The sequence below is a fragment of the Malassezia globosa genome (genome assembly GCF_000181695.2).
Source record: "Malassezia globosa CBS 7966 chromosome Unknown mgl_sf_3.1, whole genome shotgun sequence".
NCBI classification, from domain to species: Eukaryota; Fungi; Basidiomycota; class Malasseziomycetes; order Malasseziales; family Malasseziaceae; genus Malassezia; species Malassezia globosa.
In genome coordinates this window covers 32,481-53,048 of record NW_001849871.1, presented here as the reverse complement: position 1 = coordinate 53,048, position 20,568 = coordinate 32,481, and the positions used below count along the sequence as shown (strand labels likewise).

The 20,568-nt window shown below is 47.2% G+C and overlaps 8 protein-coding genes across 8 annotated transcripts; 6 read left to right on the top strand and 2 right to left on the bottom strand.

The window, feature by feature from the left end:
• Window positions 1-92: 92 nt before the first annotated feature.
• MGL_1334 (uncharacterized protein) lies at window positions 93-2,390 on the top strand (the record flags this gene model as incomplete). The annotated part of the gene is made up of 1 exon (XM_001731099.1): window positions 93-2,390. The coding sequence occupies one exon, from the start codon at window positions 93-95 to the stop codon at window positions 2,388-2,390; it is 2,298 nt and encodes a 765-aa protein (XP_001731151.1).
• A 171-nt stretch (window positions 2,391-2,561) lies between these two features.
• Window positions 2,562-3,458, bottom strand: MGL_1333 (uncharacterized protein; the record flags this gene model as incomplete). Its single annotated transcript, XM_001731098.1, has 1 exon — window positions 2,562-3,458. The coding sequence occupies one exon, from the start codon at window positions 3,456-3,458 to the stop codon at window positions 2,562-2,564; it is 897 nt and encodes a 298-aa protein (XP_001731150.1).
• A 396-nt stretch (window positions 3,459-3,854) lies between these two features.
• On the top strand, window positions 3,855-8,960 carry MGL_1332 (uncharacterized protein; the record flags this gene model as incomplete). The annotated part of the gene is made up of 1 exon (XM_001731097.1): window positions 3,855-8,960. One exon carries the CDS (start codon window positions 3,855-3,857, stop codon window positions 8,958-8,960), a length of 5,106 nt encoding a protein of 1,701 aa, XP_001731149.1.
• A 584-nt stretch (window positions 8,961-9,544) lies between these two features.
• Window positions 9,545-10,486, top strand: MGL_1331 (uncharacterized protein; the record flags this gene model as incomplete). The annotated part of the gene is made up of 1 exon (XM_001731096.1): window positions 9,545-10,486. The coding sequence occupies one exon, from the start codon at window positions 9,545-9,547 to the stop codon at window positions 10,484-10,486; it is 942 nt and encodes a 313-aa protein (XP_001731148.1).
• Window positions 10,487-10,920: 434 nt separating this feature from the next.
• MGL_1330 (uncharacterized protein) lies at window positions 10,921-12,417 on the top strand (the record flags this gene model as incomplete). The annotated part of the gene is made up of 1 exon (XM_001731095.1): window positions 10,921-12,417. The coding sequence occupies one exon, from the start codon at window positions 10,921-10,923 to the stop codon at window positions 12,415-12,417; it is 1,497 nt and encodes a 498-aa protein (XP_001731147.1).
• Window positions 12,418-13,386: 969 nt separating this feature from the next.
• Window positions 13,387-16,794, top strand: MGL_1329 (uncharacterized protein; the record flags this gene model as incomplete). Its single annotated transcript, XM_001731094.1, has 2 exons — window positions 13,387-14,958; window positions 14,992-16,794. 2 exons carry the CDS (start codon window positions 13,387-13,389, stop codon window positions 16,792-16,794), a joined length of 3,375 nt encoding a protein of 1,124 aa, XP_001731146.1.
• A 206-nt stretch (window positions 16,795-17,000) lies between these two features.
• Window positions 17,001-18,593, bottom strand: MGL_1328 (uncharacterized protein; the record flags this gene model as incomplete). Its single annotated transcript, XM_001731093.1, has 1 exon — window positions 17,001-18,593. The coding sequence occupies one exon, from the start codon at window positions 18,591-18,593 to the stop codon at window positions 17,001-17,003; it is 1,593 nt and encodes a 530-aa protein (XP_001731145.1).
• Window positions 18,594-19,122: 529 nt separating this feature from the next.
• Window positions 19,123-19,401, top strand: MGL_1327 (uncharacterized protein; the record flags this gene model as incomplete). Its single annotated transcript, XM_001731092.1, has 1 exon — window positions 19,123-19,401. The coding sequence occupies one exon, from the start codon at window positions 19,123-19,125 to the stop codon at window positions 19,399-19,401; it is 279 nt and encodes a 92-aa protein (XP_001731144.1).
• Between the last annotated feature and the right edge of the window lie 1,167 nt (window positions 19,402-20,568).

Below are 20,568 nucleotides of genomic sequence, written 5' to 3'. Positions count from 1 at the left end.
CTCTCTCGAGGAGAGTATCATGCTTCCTGTGTTGCGAATCATCAGTCGACCAGTTCATTCATTTTGGGTTTCTTGCTTGCACATATAACAACATGTACTCACCTTCACCTCCAGCGGTTGCTGCGGCCTCAAATCCATATGTATACATTAATCATCAACAGCCAATGTCATCAGCAGGCCAATATGGAGCTCGCACACAGCCATCTGGCATGGGTGCGATGGGTCTAGGGCCAGCAACGTCTGGAAGCGGTGGACCTTTGCCATCATCGTCTTCAGGAGCTGGTGCATACGGACATAGTCCTGCTATCGCCACGCTTGGATCCACGCGGTTCGGAAGTAGTGCGAATTTGGGTTGGGTGTCCCGCCAGCAACAGCAATCACATTTCGTATCACACTTTGGAACGCCGCCGCTGTCCTCTATTCCTCCTTCCATGAGCCAGACATATGGTTCAAGCATGACTCCCTCTTCACCCTCTTTTACGAGTCTAGGGTCCCCACATACCATGTCAATGATGAAACAGACCGTTTCGCCTGTTGTACCTGCCCCACCAACCGTATCAAGTTCATCCACTACGAGTTCAGCGAATGCTTCTCCAGAGTGGCAGCAACAACTCGTTTGCGCAGAAATCTCACGTCAATCTTTCTCACCCCATCACCACGCTCGTGCTGCCGCTTTAGCTGCACGTAGCTCTGTCAGTAACGGGCAGGATCCTAAAAAGGGGATCACTCTACCTGCTGGAATCGTCGCGAATGGATTATCGCTTCCTTTGAATAAGAGCTCAGATGAAACTAGTCGCATACGTGATGAATCGTGCGGCATGTCCCCCACAAAATCATCTTTTAGGACGAAAGAGACGGAAGGGAAAGAGCCGGGAAAAAGTTGGTCCATCATAGATATGGGTGGACTAAAGCTGAAGAATATTGGCATCGAAGTCTTCCGCTATACCTTCTTAACTTCTTTGTTTATTAACCACAACAACCTCACCACCATATCTCCAGCTATTGTGCATCTGAGAAACTTGACAGTGCTGGATGCAAGTAGTAATAAACTACTCGCACTGCCCGCTGAAATTGGCATGTTAACCGCGCTTCGAGCTTTATTCCTGTTCGATAATCAGTTGACTATACTACCGCCTGAAATGGGCACTTTGTACCAGCTCGAAATGCTGGGCATTGAGGGTAATCCGCTGCAGTCCAACCTGTTCGATATAATCAAGCAAGATGGTACACAAGCACTTATCGCGTACCTGCGCGATTCATGCCCAGTCCCGGTGCCTCCGCCCGAGCGGGAATGGGTCTCGCTGGACGTTGAAGCGCCTAGTTCGGGCGAGGATGACTCAAATACATTCGCGGTTCTGTCTTACAACGTGCTATGCGAAAAGTATGCGACAGCTCAAATGTACGGCTATACACCAAGCTGGGCTCTTGCTTGGAACTACCGCAAGGAATTTATTCTGCAAGAAATTGTCAGTTACAATGCAGAAGTGTATTGTCTGCAAGAAGTGGAAATGGGTCAGTTTAATGACTATTTTGAGCCAAAGCTCAAGCAGCATGGGTATGAGGGCATATTTTGGCCGAAATCTCGTGCGCGTACAATGCGGGATGACGAACGCCAACATGTTGATGGATGCGCCACGTTTTATAAGTCGGATTCTTTCGAATTGGTTGACAAACAGCTTATTGAATTCAATCAGATTGCACTACAGCGCCCCGACTTCAAGAGGACAGAAGACATCTTCAATCGCGTGATGACGAAGGACAACGTTGCATTAATTGCTATGTTAGAAAATCGCACCTCTGGGTACAAATTAATTGTTGCCAACGCTCACATGCATTGGGACCCGGAATTCCGTGATGTCAAATTGGTCCAAGCAGCCATGCTCTTGGAGCAACTGGAGGTGACCGGCAATCGATTTGCAAAAATGTTGCCTCAAGTTAAGCTGACACAAGGACGTCAGCCTCCTAAGTACTCGTCAGGGATGCAGATCCCTACACTGGTATGTGGCGACTTTAATTCAACGCCTGATAGTGGCGTGTATGAATTTATGAGCAAAGGTTCAGCACCAGGCAACCACGAAGACTTTATGAACCACATCTATGGCACATATACCTCTGAGGGTCTTAAACACAATTATGCCATGCGCAGTGCGTATGGCAATGTAGGCGAGTTGCCATTCACGAATCTTACCCCAGGATTCCAAGGCGTCATTGATTACATTTGGTACACGTCCAATACTTTGGCTGCTTCTTGTTTGTTGGGTGAGGTTGATCGAACCTATTTGTCTCGTGTCGTTGGCTTCCCAAATGCGCACTTTCCATCAGACCATGTATGTATCTTAGCGGAATTCAAGGTCAAGCCGCTTGAGAACGAGACAACTCATGTCGAGTAAGTCTTCTTATACTCGGCCTCTCCATGTAGTTAGCATTTTTTTTTTTGGCTCATTTTTTCTGCTTGTGTTTTTTTTGTTGAGAACAAAAGCAAATGGAACGGTCTGGTGAATAGAAACAAAACAGACATGGGAATATACTAATGCTAATAGGTGAACGCGGTCGTGTTATGCCTAAATGTACATGCCACCCTCGCCCAAGGACTCAACAGATGGGCGAGTGGCTAGTGTGGCAAGCAATGCGTGCACCAAAAGAGAGGAAGATCCATCGCATGCTTCAGATCCTTTTCCCAGCATGGGACCCAGGGTCTTCAAGTGATGTTCTTCCAACGGTGGTATGAGCGTATTTAAGCGACGACGGGCTTCATCGGACGACAGTGATTGATGTCCGTGCGGTGCGACAAAGTGCATAAGACGTCGCTGATAGTTAGGATGCGGCGCAACCTGCGCGCTTGGTACACAGAATATCTGAACAGGCGTGTGTCTGTAAACGGCGTGCATGAAGAAAGCAGCGCCACAGCCAGACAAACTGTTGGGTGTTTCCCATGGCGCCACATCGCTGCTCGGTCTAGTAGGACTTGCATTCATAGGTACATTCGACAGGTAACGAAGCGGTTGAAATGATGAGTCTGTCTCACTCAATCCCATGCTATTGCAATACAATGCTTCCGTATATCCTTGCATAATTACCATAGAAACAGGCCGCATCTTCTCCATCACAAGCTTTGCTATCAATGATTGGATTACAACAGGTATAGTCTCAGCTTGTGGAACCGATAAGACACACGGCATTTGAGTGTCAAATGGAGCATGAACGCTTGCGATTCTTCCATGAGAATCGACATCTATACAGGCCACTTCAGGAAAAATGCGTTTCGAGGCGAGCATGACAGCCGTGCCCACATTTCCAAGAAGCACCACAAGCGATCGTTCTAACAGAGCAGGCATATCTCCTAGTAGCTGTAAGTTCGGATGAAAAACAACCTCGTTATCTGGTGCGATTTCTTCTTCGTCCGATTCTAAGTCATAGCGCGGCGGCGGCGTTGCTATAGAGGCGGCGTCCCAGTCCATAATCGTAAGTATCAAGACGCGTCCGAGCAAACGTGCTTGCACGTGGCATGTGCGACAATTGTACGAATATACATTCACTTTGTAATTGCATTGCGGCAAATGTGTGTATGACACACCTGCAATCAGCTGCATGATTATGCAATGTGGTCTAAATTAGATTTCGTTAAACATGCCGTGGATCGTGCGAAGTAGACGGTCCTAACGTACTCCTGAGCGTTTGGCTTGACTGCGACACACACAAGGCCGGTCGTAAGAATCTGTTCTCGAACAATTCCCGCTATTAGCTTGGGCTAGGAGCGTTCAGAGCTCTTGCTATATATATTCAGACTTTAGTGTTTGAAGGCAGTGTTCATCTGCAATACGTGGGCAGGGAGTAGAATCTTAGGGTAAGACTTGATGGGGAGCCGCGCACCCGTACATGCAGAGATGAGCATGTCTCCTACCAGTCCATCCCAATTATCTTCTGTCAGTAAAGAATTGCCACATACTTTTCAGAGGTCGGGATTGTCATCAAATGGTCCAGCACAACAAGCTCTCACCAGAGTTGGATCTTCGCAGTCGCCACCTGCCATCAAGCCAGTGTTGTCACCAACACAAGCTCCATCGTCTAACAGTTTACTTCCAACGACGACGCCTGGCTCTTTGAGTACGCTAGTTCGTCCAAACGATGGTGCTTCTGGGCCTAATGGTCAAGAGTCGTTCTCGAATGCGCGTCCGGTGTTGCAACCAACGAGTCCTACCTCGGTTGGTCCGTCAGTCCGGCCATCTCTTCATCAGCCTCTTCTGCCAGCTAGCTCATCCAGCGCTTCGGCTGCTCACTCAACCATGATCTCACCACTATCGCAAGCTTCTCCTTCAAACGGTAAAGCTCCTGAAGGAAAGACTCTTACTCATACGGACTTGGCGCCACTTAATTTAAAGGACCTGGATGATAAGAGTGTTTCGGGAACTCCCAATGGCAGTTCCTTGTCCCCAACCCCTCTTCCTTTCTTAGAGCGTCTCTCAACGATTCAGCCTCAAATTCCGAATCCGCTAGCCAACAAAGACACCGAAACGCGGAAGGTCCCGAATGGCACCTTCCAATCAGAAGGTTCTTCTGTGGATGAATCGCAACCTTTGGTAAATTCTCCAACGGGAGACGACGATCGTCTGCTTGATCATCGACATCTCCAGCCAGGTGAAACGGTTTCACTACTTAGTCACAAAAAAACATTGGACATGTATCGTGAAAATGCGAAGAAAACGAATGATCCACAACTCAATTACGAGCTTGCAATTTTCATGCTTGACGTAAGCCGCTCTCTTGAATTTTCTGAGCAGATACTGTCAAGGGGACAAGATCCGGCAGCTGAGCGAGAACATTTAGCCAAAGAGGCCGTTAACTTGCTTCGCCGGCTTGCTGACCGTGGTCACGTTGAAAGTCAGTATCTTGTTGGTGATTGCTTCATGAATGGTTACGGTTTATCCAAGGGGCGTCCAGATCTCGGCCTGGCTTATTCGTATTTTACTCAGGCAGGTAAACGCGGACACCCCGATGCTGCTTACCGTGCTGGTACATGTTATGAAAAAGGATGGGGATGCCGCCGTGATCAAGCAAAAGCTGTTCAATTTTACAAGATGGCCTCCAGTCGTAAACATCCAGGCGCTCAATATCGATTAGGCACTGCTGAGCTGAATGGCGAGCTGGGTTTAAAACGCAGCGCACGAGAGGGTGTTAAGTGGCTCAAACGCAGCGCAGAGAATGCTACACCAGAATTTCCACATGCTTTACATGAACTGGCGCTTCTGCATGAAAAAGGCATCTACAACGTACTGTTCGTCGACTACGAGTACAGTTGTGAGTTGCTTGCGCAAGCCGTTGAAATGGGCTATGCGCCCAGTGCTTATAAGCTGGGTGTCAACTACGAATATGGACGCATGGGATGTCCTCAGGATAGTGGTCTTAGCATCCACATGTACAACATTGCTGCGCAACAAAACCACAAAGAAGCATGTTTTGCACTAACGGCTTGGTATCTTGTGGGAGCCCCAGGAATTTTACCTCAGAGTGACACAGAAGCATATTTGTGGGCCAAACGTGCGGCGGAGCAGGGGCTTGCCAAGGCCGAGTATGCCTGTGGATATTTCTCAGAAAATGGTATTGGCACCGCCAGGGACTTATCTGAGGCCAAGGGATGGTATCAAAGGGCTGTTGAGCATGGTGATTCGCGAGCAAGCAGTCGACTCAACACACTATCCGGTTATACCGCAAAACAAGTGGGATCCGCGCCTGACGAATCAGCTACAAGAAACCAACCCAAGGCCATTCCTGTGCAACCACTCAGTGCACCATTTCCTAGTGCTGCTCCCATGAGTACCATGCGCACTCTGGGTGTATTGAACTATCCTACGCCGAAAGCTATGAGAGAAACCCAAGCGGTTCAGCGTGATTTGCATCAACAAGCCCTTGTTGCGGCCATAGAAGAGCGTGATCGGTCAAGATCAGACTTGTCCTCGCCGCAAGGGGGCTCGTTCTTTGGGCCAGGCTGGCAAGCAGGCCGTTTGCCGAACAAACCTTTCTCACCCTCACAGCCGCCGAAGGAAGGTGGTAAGCCAATGAATTTGATTGCAGCTGGTCCGCGTGCCGGTTTCCCGAAACCTCCGACGCCGCCTCCTCCGGAGCCAGAACCAGAGCCAGAGCCAGAACCAGATGCCGCCCAAGCTGGAGGAAAACATCGTCTCAAGGCTCGTGTGTTTCGCTTTGGTAGGAAAAATAAGTCTGATAAAGGCGCCGAACTCCCTGAACAGGCTGAAGGGGAGGTGCCGGCCTCATCTAGTGCGCCAAATGTCGGCATCGCTGCTGATGGACCGCTGTCTCCCACAACTACTCAGGAGGCGACACTGGTGCAATCAGATGGATCAAATCCTGTGTCACCTACATCCCCCCCTCCCCCGGGACAGCTTGCGATTACTTCAAAACCGGAGGGAGAGCTTGACAATGGCAATAAACCGAACGGACCCTCACAGGCCTTGTCGCTGCTTCCACGTCCTCCCGGTCAACGGCCGGGTGCCCCTCTACAGCCTGAAACTAAGCCGCAAGAAACATCTCAACAAGGGCAGGCCCAGAGCAAGAAGCCTAATGAAACGGAACCAAAAGACGTTGAGCCATTTATCGGCGAAAAGCCTAAGGAGGAATCATCTTCAAAGCCTGGTTTCTCATTGTTCGGTCTTGGGAAAAAGAATAAAAACAAGGGTTCCGAGAAATCGTCGGCGAGAGAAGACGATAGCAAGGCTAACAAAGAGTCGCGATTACCTCCATCTGATTCTAGTGCTGTAGCGTCCCCTGGTCTGAAAGGCCAGCAGGTTGGCTCCGACACTACTACAAGTCCAAAGCTAGAACCCCAGGATGCTTCGAAGACGTCTGCGCAGCAAAAATCCGTCAACCCTTCGCAGTCACCACAGGGTTTGCAACCATCAGGATCAACAGCTACTTGGACTCAATCCAATAGCAGCGGACCTCCGGTTTTGGCCGGATTTGCTCCAGGTCGCCCGCCGCTTAGACCCCAGCAAGGTATGCCTGGACATGCGAAGCCTGGAAGTCCCCTGGAAGGTCCTCGGCAAGCTATGCCTGGCAGTCTTGTTCCAGGTCATCCGTCCTCTGAGCACAAGCCAGTCGGACCTACTCCTATCAGCCCAGCACATCCACCTGATCAACTCGGTGGTCCTCAGCATGGAACTAGTCATGGGAACTTCTCTGGTCCGCTGCCGGCTGCTCATCAGCAAGGAGCCAATGCACATTCAACTTCTGGTCCGTCTCTAAATGGTCCCCAGCAAAGTGCAGGAAGTATCGTGGCGCTGCGTCCCCCAAATGTGCCGCCATCTTCTTCCCATGCTCCTAATCATACACCTTCTACTCGCTCGCTCGCAGAAACACAACCTGTTGTGCCTGTGAATGCAACGCCGGTTCGTCCTTCCTCGGGTCCTGTTGTAAGGGGCTCTTATGAAAGTACTGATGATTCTCGTTCTGTTGGGAACTTACAGCCTAACCCGATAGGCAGCACGGGACATCCACGACCTGCCTCCAATGGTCGGCCAGGTGTACCGGCAGGACTCGTGCCAGCGCGACCATCTATCGGAACTAGTTCTGGTATGCAAGGAACGCACAATGCAGGCCGCCTGACGTCTATGAACTCTCGATCAAGTATGCCAAATCCAACAATGTCTGGACAACCCACAGCTTCCTCAACACCTACAGATGTGTCGCACGAGCAGGCAAGGATGTCGATGCCGAATAACATGCTTCAACTGCGTCCTGTATCTCCCTCGCGTCCACCAGCGGCGTTGCAACCAAGCACGCAGACACCTCAAAGGCCTGGTAATCCTTCAGTTTTGACTGCGTCTGGTCAACCACATGTACTTCGGTCACCAGGTCCACAAAGTCCATCATCACCTACCCCCACACATCAGGAACCTGGCCACCGGCCGCTGATAAGACCACAACAGGCACGACCATCTCCTGGTAGTCCTCCGCCGAGTATGATGCCGGGTCGCCCGCCTGTCGGACCTGGCGGGCCTGTTTCCCCGCAAGCTGGACCGCGGCAACAGCAACCTCTTTCGCAAAACCAGGGTGTCATGCCTACGCGGCCGAATTTCCCGCCTCACCCAAATATGGCCGGCTTAAATGGTCAATCGTCACCTCGTGGTACACCGCAACCGCATTTGCATCCAGGTCGTATCCCGCCGTCTTCTTCGCACTCGTATGTGCGACCGCCAAGTGCTATGCCGCCGCCCTCCATGCAGCCAGGTAGCGCTTCACCGCCTGGAAGAATGCCAGCACAATTGCATTCTGGTCGCCCTATGAATGTGCAATCGCGAGGTCTGGGTGAAAATCAGCCAATTTCGATGCAAGCCCTAATGCCGGGTCAGTCATATTCCGGAGGCAATCCTTCTATTCCTCCAGGTATGTCGTCCCAACAAGCAGGACGTCCTTCTGCACAAATGGGTCGTCCTCCGACGGCAATCATGCCACCGAATCAGTTACCAGGGCGCCCCATTCCTCCTAACTCTGCACCTGGTATGAACCCTAGTTTCCCAAATCATCCTGGTACTTTAAACCCTACTCGCCCTAGTATGCCTTCAGCTGTCGCACCTGGTATGCAAAGTGGACATATGGTGCCTGGTCAGGTTCGCCCAGGTGTCCCTGGTTTACCACAATCTGGTGGCCCTCCTGCCTCTCACAATGCTCGTCCATGGGCTATGTCGTCTCCTGTGAGACCCGTGGAGAACAACACCATTCGACCAAGTGGACCAGGGTCACCACCTCATGGCACGGGTGCGGCGAGATCTATGCTTGGTTCACCTAATTCGGTGGGCACTGATATCGACAAGTTTGAAGATGCTCCATCAGCTGAAATTGCACAAGGACCCCCAGGTGCAGGAGGAGGTATGTCTTCCCCGATTAAACCAGATCCTAATATGGCTGGCGATAAAAATGCCCGCAGAAAATTCCTGGGTATTATCTGAAGTCACCCTTTTGCCACAGTAGGAATTTTTAGTGTCGTCGTACCAAATCACGCATTAGATTGATTTTCCAAGTACGTTCTCATTTTTGCATGCCCTTATAGGCTTTATGATCTAAACATGAACGTGTAGCTAGGAGAATGGGTCAGCTCTGAGCATAACTGCGCTGCCACCGTTCTCGAAAGACCTAAAGATGAGCTCCACCTGATAAATGGTATATTCACACGCGCCATCGATGCGAAAATCGCCTGCGCTCCACTCAAAGCGACCGAGGTAATTGTTGTTTATTGTCAATTATCCGACACGCGCGGACATATTTGCGCAAATATGACTTGGCGCCAACCCTACTTAGATTTGCATCTGTTAACACCGAGGTGAACTAGGGCTGCAATTTCATGCAATTAGCAATTTTTTTTATTGGCTGTAATAAACTGGGGCTTCAGAGGACCAGGTCTCCCCAAATTTCATAGACTAGTCCCGCATCAATTACCCACATGCAAGGAAACATCATTGAGCAAACCTGTGACATTGTGTGCATATAATCTGATGCGAAAAATCCATATTTGTTAATTTCTCCTCATTCTATCATGCAACTTCAATACGTTTTGACTCTGCTTTGGATTATCTTTGCTCAAAATGTGTTCTCACGCCCAACAATCTCGAAAGTTGCTCCTGAGAACATTGAGTTCTTTGGTCGCGTAACTTCGTATCAGAAGCCGGTCAAGGTTCCGGATCCGATTTCAATGTACCAGCAGTTTGCTGGCTTGGCACAACAATCCAACTGCTTTAAGACGAAGATAAACGCAACAATCGGCGATGCACAACTTCTCTTCAGCTGGGGTGATGATGACAAGAATCAGCGTATGCAAATCTTTCGCTCAAAGTCTCTGGGCATTGTGACATCTTGGTCCGGTATGAATGTGACAAGTCTTACATCTCTGCTGAGCGCTGCAGATCTTTTCTTAGTTGACGTGGACAGAAAATACTTTCCACGTGTCAAGAAAGGCAGTAAGCTGTACGATGGCTTTCAAAATGCTTTCAAGCGTGCAGCACCTGTACTTGTGAAGAAAATCCAATACTTTCAAGAATTATACGACGAAGACCGAGTGAGTTTGACTGGACTTTCATTTGGAGCTGCTTTAGCCGACATTGCCCTTCCTTACGTGAAAGAAAACTTGAAGCGTGGTCACATCCACCGTGTTGTTGTGTTTGGTCACCCACGCATCGGGAATCAAGAATGGGCCGACTCGTTAGATACATATGCCGAAGGGAAGTTTTTCTACGTCGTTAATGGAAACGATATTGTGCCGCATCTCCCGCCTCGCGAGTTCGGATACCAACAACCTTCAGGTCAAATTTGGATTAACCCATCTAATTCAAGTAATTGGAAGCTTTACCCTGGTCAAGAAAATGTGCATGGTGCTAATTCTATATTTGGTTTTAGTATTAAGGACCATACCGGTGTATATTTCCGAACTGAAATTGGTTCTTTTTGGGGTCACTGCCCGGCTACAATTGGCCAAGATTAGTATTATGCTTGGGTCCAATCTGGCTGAAATGTTTCGTGATGGTAACAGTGTCCTTGTATAGTTCATTTAGACAATTTTCCATTCTATTTGATTTTTCTGTCACAATACAACCTTGAATGATAGCGCGCAAGCTATTTAACGACAATGCAGTCGCCAACCCATTATCCGAGTGTGCTTCTGTGTTGACCTTTGGAATCACGAAACAACTAGATCTAGTAGGGTGTTGAAAGTCGTAGGGAAAAAAAAAACGACATTAGCAAATTACGTGCGGGCAATTTTCCTATGCGGATTAAATTTGCAGGATACCTCCACTAGTATGTAAACACGTCAAGATCTGGGCGTACATCCGCGGAGCTTTTAAGAAAAGATCGAAAGATACATATTGCCTGCAGGACTTGACCACTGCGTTTTAAATTTTGAGCAGAGGGTTCAACATGTATCCTGCCAGAATTGTTGATATAGACCGTAATTCAACGGTTATGGCGGATAGTAATGAGCGCTATAATGAAATTCAAGAGCGTCAAGACACTGTTCAGAATTACAACAATGGAGGGTATTCGGACGATCAGTTTTCGGTCTATCGTGATAAGGATGTTTCGGAAACCAGTTCGCACGAAAAGAAGCCACAACCGTTTTCTCATCATGTTTGGGATCCATTATTAAAACCTGTTCTAATCTCTTACCTGATACCAGTGGGTATGGCTACCTTCATTGTGATGATCATTGTCTGGTTGTTTTTCTCTATTTATTGGGGGTCGATGTATAAAGGAGATGAAAAAACACCAAATATCAAAGGTGTTATTGTAAATCGAGACAACGGTGTTATTGGAAACTCAATTGTTCAGGCTTTCCTGGATGTAAACAACTGTTTACCAGTTGGCGGAAGCTGCTCACCTCATTCAACATGGATTCTTCACGACCCCTCAGACTATCCAACTCACGAAAAGTTGCTTCAGGCTATTGAGCCTAAGGAGGAGTATTATATCGCCATCGAAATTGTTGAAGGGGCAACTGATAAATTTCTCCAGGCTCGAGATACTGGTGATGCATCTTTTTGCGGCGAAAAATCGGTTAACATTATATTCGCTTCGGCTCGAAATCCAACCAATGTTCCCAAATATGTGTTCCAGCCGGCACAATCTTTATTTGAGCGGACACAAGCTCAACTCACTCAAAACTTGACCTCCCATTTTATCTCTTCGAACTCAAATAATCCTGAGGCTATTCAGACGGCTAACAGGGCTCCTTGTACTCTCACGAATCCAATTTTGGCCAACTTCATGGACATTCGCCCTTGGACAACTGATGTTGCTATGGCTCCCACTTTTGTCGGTATGATTTATCTTGTTATCTTATCATTTCAAGTCGTAATGGCAGAGTATGGAGCTCGGTTCGCAATTCAACATTATTTGCATTTCGGTGCATTCGCCTTCTTGCGATTGACGACCCCATGTATCTCTTCATTATTCATTTCCCTGATGATTTCTCTCATCAATATTCCTTTTGATCTTCCTTTTGACGGCTCATTCTCCTATGGAGCTGGCTTCATGGTATATTGGATGTGCACCCAGTGTGGTATCGTCGTGTTTTTCCTGTGTCTTGAATCTGTTCTTACACTCGTCACGCCTAAATTTATTGGTATATTTCTTATCTTTTTCATTATCGCAAACGTCAGTGTGAGTAACACAGAGCTTTCGATTTCGCCGACATTTTACAAATACGGTTATGCTATGCCATTCTACAATCTGCGACACATATATCTCCACATCTTTTTTGGCGTGGGTGAGAGGAACATGATTCTAAAATATATTGGAATCATTTGGGCTTGGATGTTGGTTGTTGCATCTAGCTTCATGTTCGTCGTCTGGTTTGACTACAAAAAGCGATACAAGTCTCATATCAAGACAATTAAAAACGAGTCGTCACCTTGAATGGATACTCGTAAGTGTTCATTCAACCAACTTGTATTGTTTGTGCGCTCTAAATCCTTTTCGCAACGTGCATATAATATCTAAAGCGATATATTGTGTGTGCACGCATATTCGATGTTCAACTGTTGACTGCTAAAACTGCTTTGTGTAATCGCGTATACACGAAGGTGTGCTACCTGATCGATTCTTGGTACAGTTTATCCGAGAATTCCTTCAAGCATGTTTGATTTAGCATGAACGAAGTATATCATGCGCAAAAGTACATATTGTACATTAGAGATGAATTTTATTCGACGGCCTGTTTGTCCAGAGCCTTTTTCACAATCACAATTCTTGTGAACAAGCGAGTTAAGTATTTATATAATTTAGCATGACGTGTCAAATTCATGTGACGTCTTATCATCAGGAACTCATCATTACTGAGAAGAATCACCAACTGGGGTCTGGCACTAAAATAAAAATTTTTCAGCTGTATGTTTCTCCAAAGTCTTGAGCCAACCCAATATCAAAATGTCAAGATTAAAAATCCATCTTTATATTTACAAAGATCATATGTATATGGATTATGTGATAGTGATGTGAACTGTTGGTGAACGGAGTTGTAGCGATAAGGTTTACACCACCATCCATTACACAACATGACTACTTTCGGCTCTAAATTCTAGATTGTATTTGAAAATGACCTAACGCCGATTACATAAGTCTCCTTAATCGATGTCGCGTCATATCGCGCGCGTCGTGCTTGATGCATCTAGCTATAACGCCTGGTCTTTGTGCCATTTGGGCCAGGATCCATAGCAGTCGCAATGCCATTAAGACATCTAGAAGTTGAAAACTTCAAAAGTTATCGTGGGAAACGAATTATCGGCCCTTTCCGTTCATTTACTTCCGTGAGTGAGTATTACTGGTTATCCTTGGCCGGGCGCTAACGTCGTAGTCGGGCCGAACGGCAGCGGCAAAAGTAATTTGATGGATGCCATTTCATTTGTGTTGGGTATTCGTGGATCAAAGCTTCGTTCCGCTGATTTGAAAGACCTTATATACTCTGAGACTGCAATGCATGAGGATCGCGATAAAAACATCACAAAGGATAGCCCTTCGCGAGCCAGTGTCACTGCCGTAATTGAAGATGTGAAGCATTCGGAACACAGGTTCCAGCGAACAGTCACGGCTAACGGTTCCTCAGAATACCGGTATAATGGACGAATTACAACTCAAAATTCCTATATGGGAAAACTAGAACAACTCAACATTCTTGTAAAAACCCGAAATTTCCTAGTGTTTCAAGGCGACGTGGAATCCATTGCTGAGCAATGCTCCAAAGACCTTAGCGATCTTCTTGATCATGTAAGCGGGTCTCGTTCATTGAAACTAGAATACGATCGTGCTCACACAGCATACGACGAAGTGTCCGAACAGTCTGCGGGCCTTGTGTCAAAACGCAAACTTTTACAAGGTGAACTTCGACAAGTCCGGCAACATAAAGAGGCATCCGATCGATTTGGTGTACTGAAAGCAGATTTGCATTACCATACTATTCAAAAAATCTTATGGCGGTTATACCATATCCAGGAAATCATTGAAATTCACAGTGATTGGATTGAGGCACATGCTTCTAGAGGTGAACAGTCGCGTAAACGTCTTTTCGAGAAAGAGCAGCTATTAGCAGAAGCTCGCAAATTGCTGGGGAATGTTCAGCAAACCAAACTAAATTTGGAAAACGAAAGAAAACATGTTATTCGATCTTTAGACACAATAAGACCGGAAAAAGAAAGACTAGTTGAGCGTATCGACCACGCAAGTCGCAAACTAGAGCAAGCACAATTCTTATACAGTCAGGCCAACAAAGATCATGTTGCCCAAAAAGAAGCGCTTGTGCATCTCGAAGATGATACAAACCTAGTGCAAAAATGTTCAGAGCAGATCAAGCGCGATCAAGAAGCTGCGTTAGCGAATACATCAATTAAACTGAGTGAGGTCGATCTTCAAACATACCACGACCTGAAATTGAAGAGCCAAAGCACAGTTGAAGGAGAGAGATCTCGTGTTGAACGCCTGCAGCGCGAGTCTCGTGAGAGACAAAACGCTTTGGAAGCCGAACAAGATCGGATTCAGGAAGCGGATACAAGGATTGAAAGACTCAATCAACAATTGCAATCCCTGACTGAATCATTTACAGTTCTGGAGCGACGAGAGCCAGAAAGCGCTGAGAGCATTGAAAGATCTAAGACTGCTTTGGCTGAGCTACAAAGGGAAAAGGAACGTATTATTCTGCGTGAAAGGGAATTAAATGAGGTATTGGTAGGCTGCTACAATCGACTTTTACGAATGGGCCAAGACCAGCGTGTTCATGAGCGCGAGACACGCTTGCGAGAATCATTGCGCTCATTGCGGACGATTTTTTCCGGTGTGCATGGTCGGCTCATGGACCTTTGCAAGCCGACTCAGCGGAAGTATGAATTAGCTATTGCAACTGCTTTGGGGCGAAATGCCGAGGCTGTGGTAGTCAACCATGAAAAGACCGCAGTGGAATGTATTGAGGTGCGCACCCATTCTTTTGGACTAACCCGACAGTATTTGCGAAATCAGCGAGCAGGTCAAGCCACTTTTATCCCCCTCGATACAATTCAAACAAAACTAATCAATGATCGACTTCGAAGCTTATCGCCACAAGCCCGGCTTGCAATTGATGTGATTCAGTTTCCGCCTGCCGTGGAACGAGCTGTTCACTATGCATGCGGGAATACAATGGTCTGCGACACACTGGATGTCGCGCGCAACATTTGTTATGAACGTGGACAGCGAGTGAAAGCGGTGTCGCTCGACGGCACCATTATTCACAAAACAGGTATGATCACTGGTGGTCCCTCGATGCAAGAGACGATCAAAAAATGGGATGATCAAGAAATGCAGGGAGTCCAACGTGAGCGAGATCGATGTATGGCTGAACTAAAAGAACTTCAACATCAGAAATATAGCCTTGAGGAAGAAGACGATCTAGTTGCCGTTCTTTCTCGAGCACAAGCCTCTCTCCAATCGATCGAAGCTGAGAAGTCTGACTTGTTGCGACAGAAAAACGATTTGGTGACTGAATGTACAGAATTGGAGCTGCGAAAAAAGTCGGCACAAACTGTGGTTGAAAAAACCAATTCAGCTTTGACGGAACTATCGTCCCAAATCTCACACTTAGAGAAGGTCATTTATGCGGCCGATGACGAAGTGTTCAGAGAATTTTGCCTTCGAATTGGTGTCGAAAATGTTCGTGAGTACGAAGCAAATCAACTCCAATTTTCTCAGACTTTAAATGCTGCCACGCAGCAATACCAGCGTCAGTTGGCTCGGCTCGCACATCAGCGTACTTTCACTGAACAACAAGTGAAAAGTACTGCTGCACGGCTTGAGTTCATTCAAGCTACTATCGACAAAGAGATGTATCGCATCCCACACCTGAAAGAAGAGTTGCGCCGCTGTGAGGACCAGATGCATAGTCTACGCGAGTCTAAAGTACGTATTGATGAAGCCCTTCAGTCTGCAAGGCATGAGCACACAGAGAAGAGTGATGCGCTGAATGAAAAGCGGAAGATCGTATCAAATGCGATGCGTGACGTCGATGCTCACCGCAAAGAGGTGGCCGAGAGGAACGACGAAATTGCCCAACTAGATGCAGAGCGAGCTAACATGTACCGGCGATGCCGACTAGAGGCTTTGGACTTGCCCCTGATATCTGGCGACTTATCTAGTGTGCTTTTGGAAGAGAATGTTCAAGTACCTGGACCCGAGGCTGATGATGCGGTACAGCCGTGCCGTTCATACGATATCACCGTGGACTTTTCCAGTTTGTCTGACGCGGATCGTATGGATCGTGGTTCAAGCAGAGAGAGAGAACTTCAACGTCGGATTGATTCAGCACGTGAAGAAATGGAGAATCTGACACCCAGTACCAATACAGCTGAGCGACTCGATTCGCTAGAGAAAGAGCTCCAAGCCTGTGAGCGCGACATTGATGATTGCCGAGAACAAGTGCGAGACGCGCGTGAAGAATTTGAGCTTGTAAAGAAGAAGCGCACAGATTTGTTTATGAAGGCATACAATCACATTGCCGAACGTATTGACGGCGTTTATAAAGAGCTCACTAAAACTAAAGCCGCTCCCATGGGTGGTGTTGCCTACCTAACTCTGGAAGATTCGGATGTGCGTTCTATGGATATGCTGACGACAGGAACCTTTTCGGACAGGAATCCGCTTCCATGCGATGCCCCCTATGAAACGTTTCCGCGACATGGATCAACTTTCAGGCGGCGAAAAAACTATGGCAGCATTGGCTTTGCTATTCGCCATCCATACGTATCAGCCAGCGCCTTTCTTTGTGCTGGATGAAGTAGATGCTGCCCTTGATGCTCAAAATGTTGCAAACGTAAGTCACTATATAAGGCAGAACGCCAGTGATCGGTTTCAATTTATCGTCATATCTCTAAAGGTATGTTACACTGCAAGCTCAATGTGCTGATAACACTAGTCCTCTCTTTATGAACGCAGTCAAGGACTTGTCGGCGTGTACAGAAACAATGACGAGTACTCAAGCGCTATCGTAACGCTGGACTTGGAGCAGTATGCGTAGCATTCTTACAGGCTTGGCGCCATATGTCACAATCATGTAATGAATAGCTCTGTTCAGGCATGTCAAATACGCCTTGAGTAAGTGCGGAAGATGCCCATGGCACAAGAATGTTCATGAAGCATGGGTGTGCGTCTGGTGATAAGTTGGACAGGATCTGAGCAAATTTTTTACCCATAGCATCCACAGCAGGTCGCTGTATATGGAGTGGCGCAAAGTGTCGGAGCACGTTTAAAGCCATTACGACTTGCCGGCCGATCCCTACGCATACAGGATGCTCAGCAAGTGCTCGAGGTAAAGAACATTCCGTGTCTGTCTCAGGTGGAGTTACACGCACCTCTTCCAGATGAATGGAGCGCAGGGAAGCGGTCCATAGCGAAAGAGCGGCATGATCGAATGCACTAAGTTGTGACTCTGCAGCATGAGAATAAGGAATAAGCGACACATCCATATAGACGCCAACACTTGCAAGACTTTCAGAAACAAAACATAGTTTTGAGTAAAGGTTTTCAAGGCGTTGGGACATGGCCTCCCAGCTTTGTATGCTCCCTGATGGAGTATGGGTTTGGTGGAGCAAAGTCCGAGAAAGGAAAGCATACAGGCACTCGACAGCATGCGAACAAAACATTGAAATCAGCTGCTCAGAGCTAGTATCGACAGTGCAAATTTTAGCAATTTGATTGTCCACGAAAATAGAAAGTGCCATAGAGCAAGTATTTAGCACCACGTCCTTCCAGGTATCAACAATATTGAGTAAATCTGATCGTGATTTAAAGCAACCATGAATACGCATGAAACGGGAATGCAAGAAATGGAAGCAAATATCAGCTTTCCTCAGGTCTAGTTCTGTATCGCGATAATGTTCATGAGCAAGGCTGATAACACGGAAGAGATAAGAAGCCCAAGCTCGTGCTTGCGGCTGCTTCGCATACGGATCTCGAAGAGCTTGAAGTAAAAGAGTTTGAGCACGGTATAATGCAGAATACATATCATCTAATAAAGCTTTCGTTATATTTTCAGTGTTAGGACCTTCCGCTGGTAAAATTAGGAAAAAATGACGCGCTAACTGCAACGCCTCTTCGTAGTTGGCTTTTGACACTTGGATGTTCACGAGCTGGGGCATTCGAAAAAGTTGATGCACAGAAGTCTGCATCACATTCTTTACGGAAAATATAGCTTTCCTTGAGGCCAACGCCACATCAGCGCTGTGTTCAAACTGCTTGGTTGCTTCCTGAACGCGATATAACAGGTTATTCGATAAATTCGATATCTTTTCATCACAATTTGCTGTTAAAAGGGGAATTTGATTGAATGCAGATTGTGAAAGGACAAAAGTTGGTGTGTTCCGTGTACATAGTTCTGACAATTGATGCTGGAGCGATAATGCCGAGGTCTGTTGTTGAGCAGGTTGTTGCTCTATAGCATCCACAGAAGTTCGGGCCAAGTCTCGGAGGTACAGAGCTGCCTCTTTACTTGAACTTTTAAATTCTTCATTTAGAAGTTCAAGACGAACAAGCGCACTCAATGGCGAGTCTAGAGTAGACGGTGCCTCGGTCGCCATCCGGGAGGCAAATTGGAAAGTGTCTTAGCCTGCCAACATGGGGAACGCCTCCACTATTCAACCCAGGTAGCTTCGTCCTGTTTAAACTAAATGCCGCGCGTCACGCGAATCATTCTCTCCACTGGGACCATAAGCCGTTGCGTGTAATGTCGAAGAGGACCTCGTCTGGGATAGCTACTCGAAAACTTAAGGCTACTCGAACGTCAGTTGATCCAAGGGTACGCGAATAATAAGTCTCATTTTCAGATTCCGAAAGGGGCCGACATCACACGTAGTGTTTATTATGACCCTGTGTTCAATCCCTACGGGTCTCCACCACCCGGTCTGCCGTATAAAGAGCGGGGTACGTTTGCCAACAGAAGCCTTACATGTAGCACATTCTCCGAATGCTCGCGATGAAAAACCGCAAAGATCTCAGTTACCCCATGACTTACTTGAGCAGCCACCACAGCTAGATGAGGAGGGCTCAGACGATGACATTCTCATGCCGACAGGCCCCCCACCACCTCAAAGATCGAGATCAAAGATGATGTCTTCTTCCATGCCTTCCTCTACTGAAATGGCCTCTTCGCCAATAAAATATTCGCCTCCTTCATTGAAAGCTCATGAACAAGAAGAAACCCCGTTTGAAAACGAGGCTTTTAAGAATTTGAAATCGCAAGATACAGAAGGTGCTGAACCTGTTGCGATCATCGAATCGCAACCTCAAATGCGAGATTTCCGCAAAGAGAACACGGTCTTCGTTCCATCCACCGTCCTTCGACGTCAACGTCAGCAACATGCTAGTACAGTGCGCCAAAAGTTTTGATCACGTGATGTTGAACGCCGCTCGTGGCGCGTTTAGTTTGTTGTGTAGCTGTGTTGCTCGGTCCTCGACTCTAGGTGTAGTGGATCCCAGACAAAGGAGTTCAAGCATATTTGGCCGAATCTATTTGTTACCGTGACTTCAGGTTCACCAATGGATTTAAATGCACCATTAGGTCGTCCTGATATGGATATGTGTCAGGCTCCTTATTTGAGAACCCCACCACCCCAATCTAATCGGACTGGAAAGTTGAAAGAGATACGATGCACGCAGAGCGAGCGCCCAATTCGTATGGCTGGCAAGCATCAATCATTCTTCGAAAGTCTTCCGCCAGCGGCACCTGTATTTCAATCAAATATTGAATCCTCACGTATTTTTTTCGGCACACCCACGAGCGCTGAGCGCCGAGCTACGCATGACCTTAACAAGAATGGTTTTTGTGAACAAGACACTCCGAGTATTAACCACAATATAGATTCGCCAGGACTGGCACGCGCAAGCTCTCCTCTCGGAGAACTCTATGATCGTCGAAACTTGATGAGACATGTGCTTGGTGATGTTTCCAATGTGAGTCCAACAACAAATCTTGACGTCCTGAAGACTTCCTCGCCTCCTGTTCAAAAAGCTCGATCAACACCGCTTCGTGCTTCTACAAATCTTTCATCTATGCCTGTTCGGGCTAATTTGACACCAGTGCAGTCAGCTTTAAACGACTGGGCCACCGCTAGATTTGAGCGGTCAATTTCCAAACCCTCATCCCCTGTCAAAGCAGAATCGCATTCATCGCCTGGCAAATTTTCGAAATGTTCTTCCATTCTTTTTTCTTCTTCTGGGAACGATATCTTTTCTTCTCCTTCATATAAAGGGTCTAACCAAGCATGCAAGCCTTCTAACGTGACACCGTTTTACTTGGATCAGAATAAATCGCCAGCGCGCAGTCGTCTGTCTTCAGATAAACGTTATAACGAGCGCCATCTTGCTACCTCCCCACATCCACCGCCAAGGCGCGTACCTGGTTTTGTTCCAGCCTCAATTTCTCCAGCGAAACGTGTTAAGATAAATCCTCCTACCATACCTCTTGGCAGAGCTTCCATTGATCACATGCGCTCCTCGGAAAGCAGGCTAAATAATGGAAGTGGTTTGCGAGAAAAGCCCCCCGAAACTACGAAG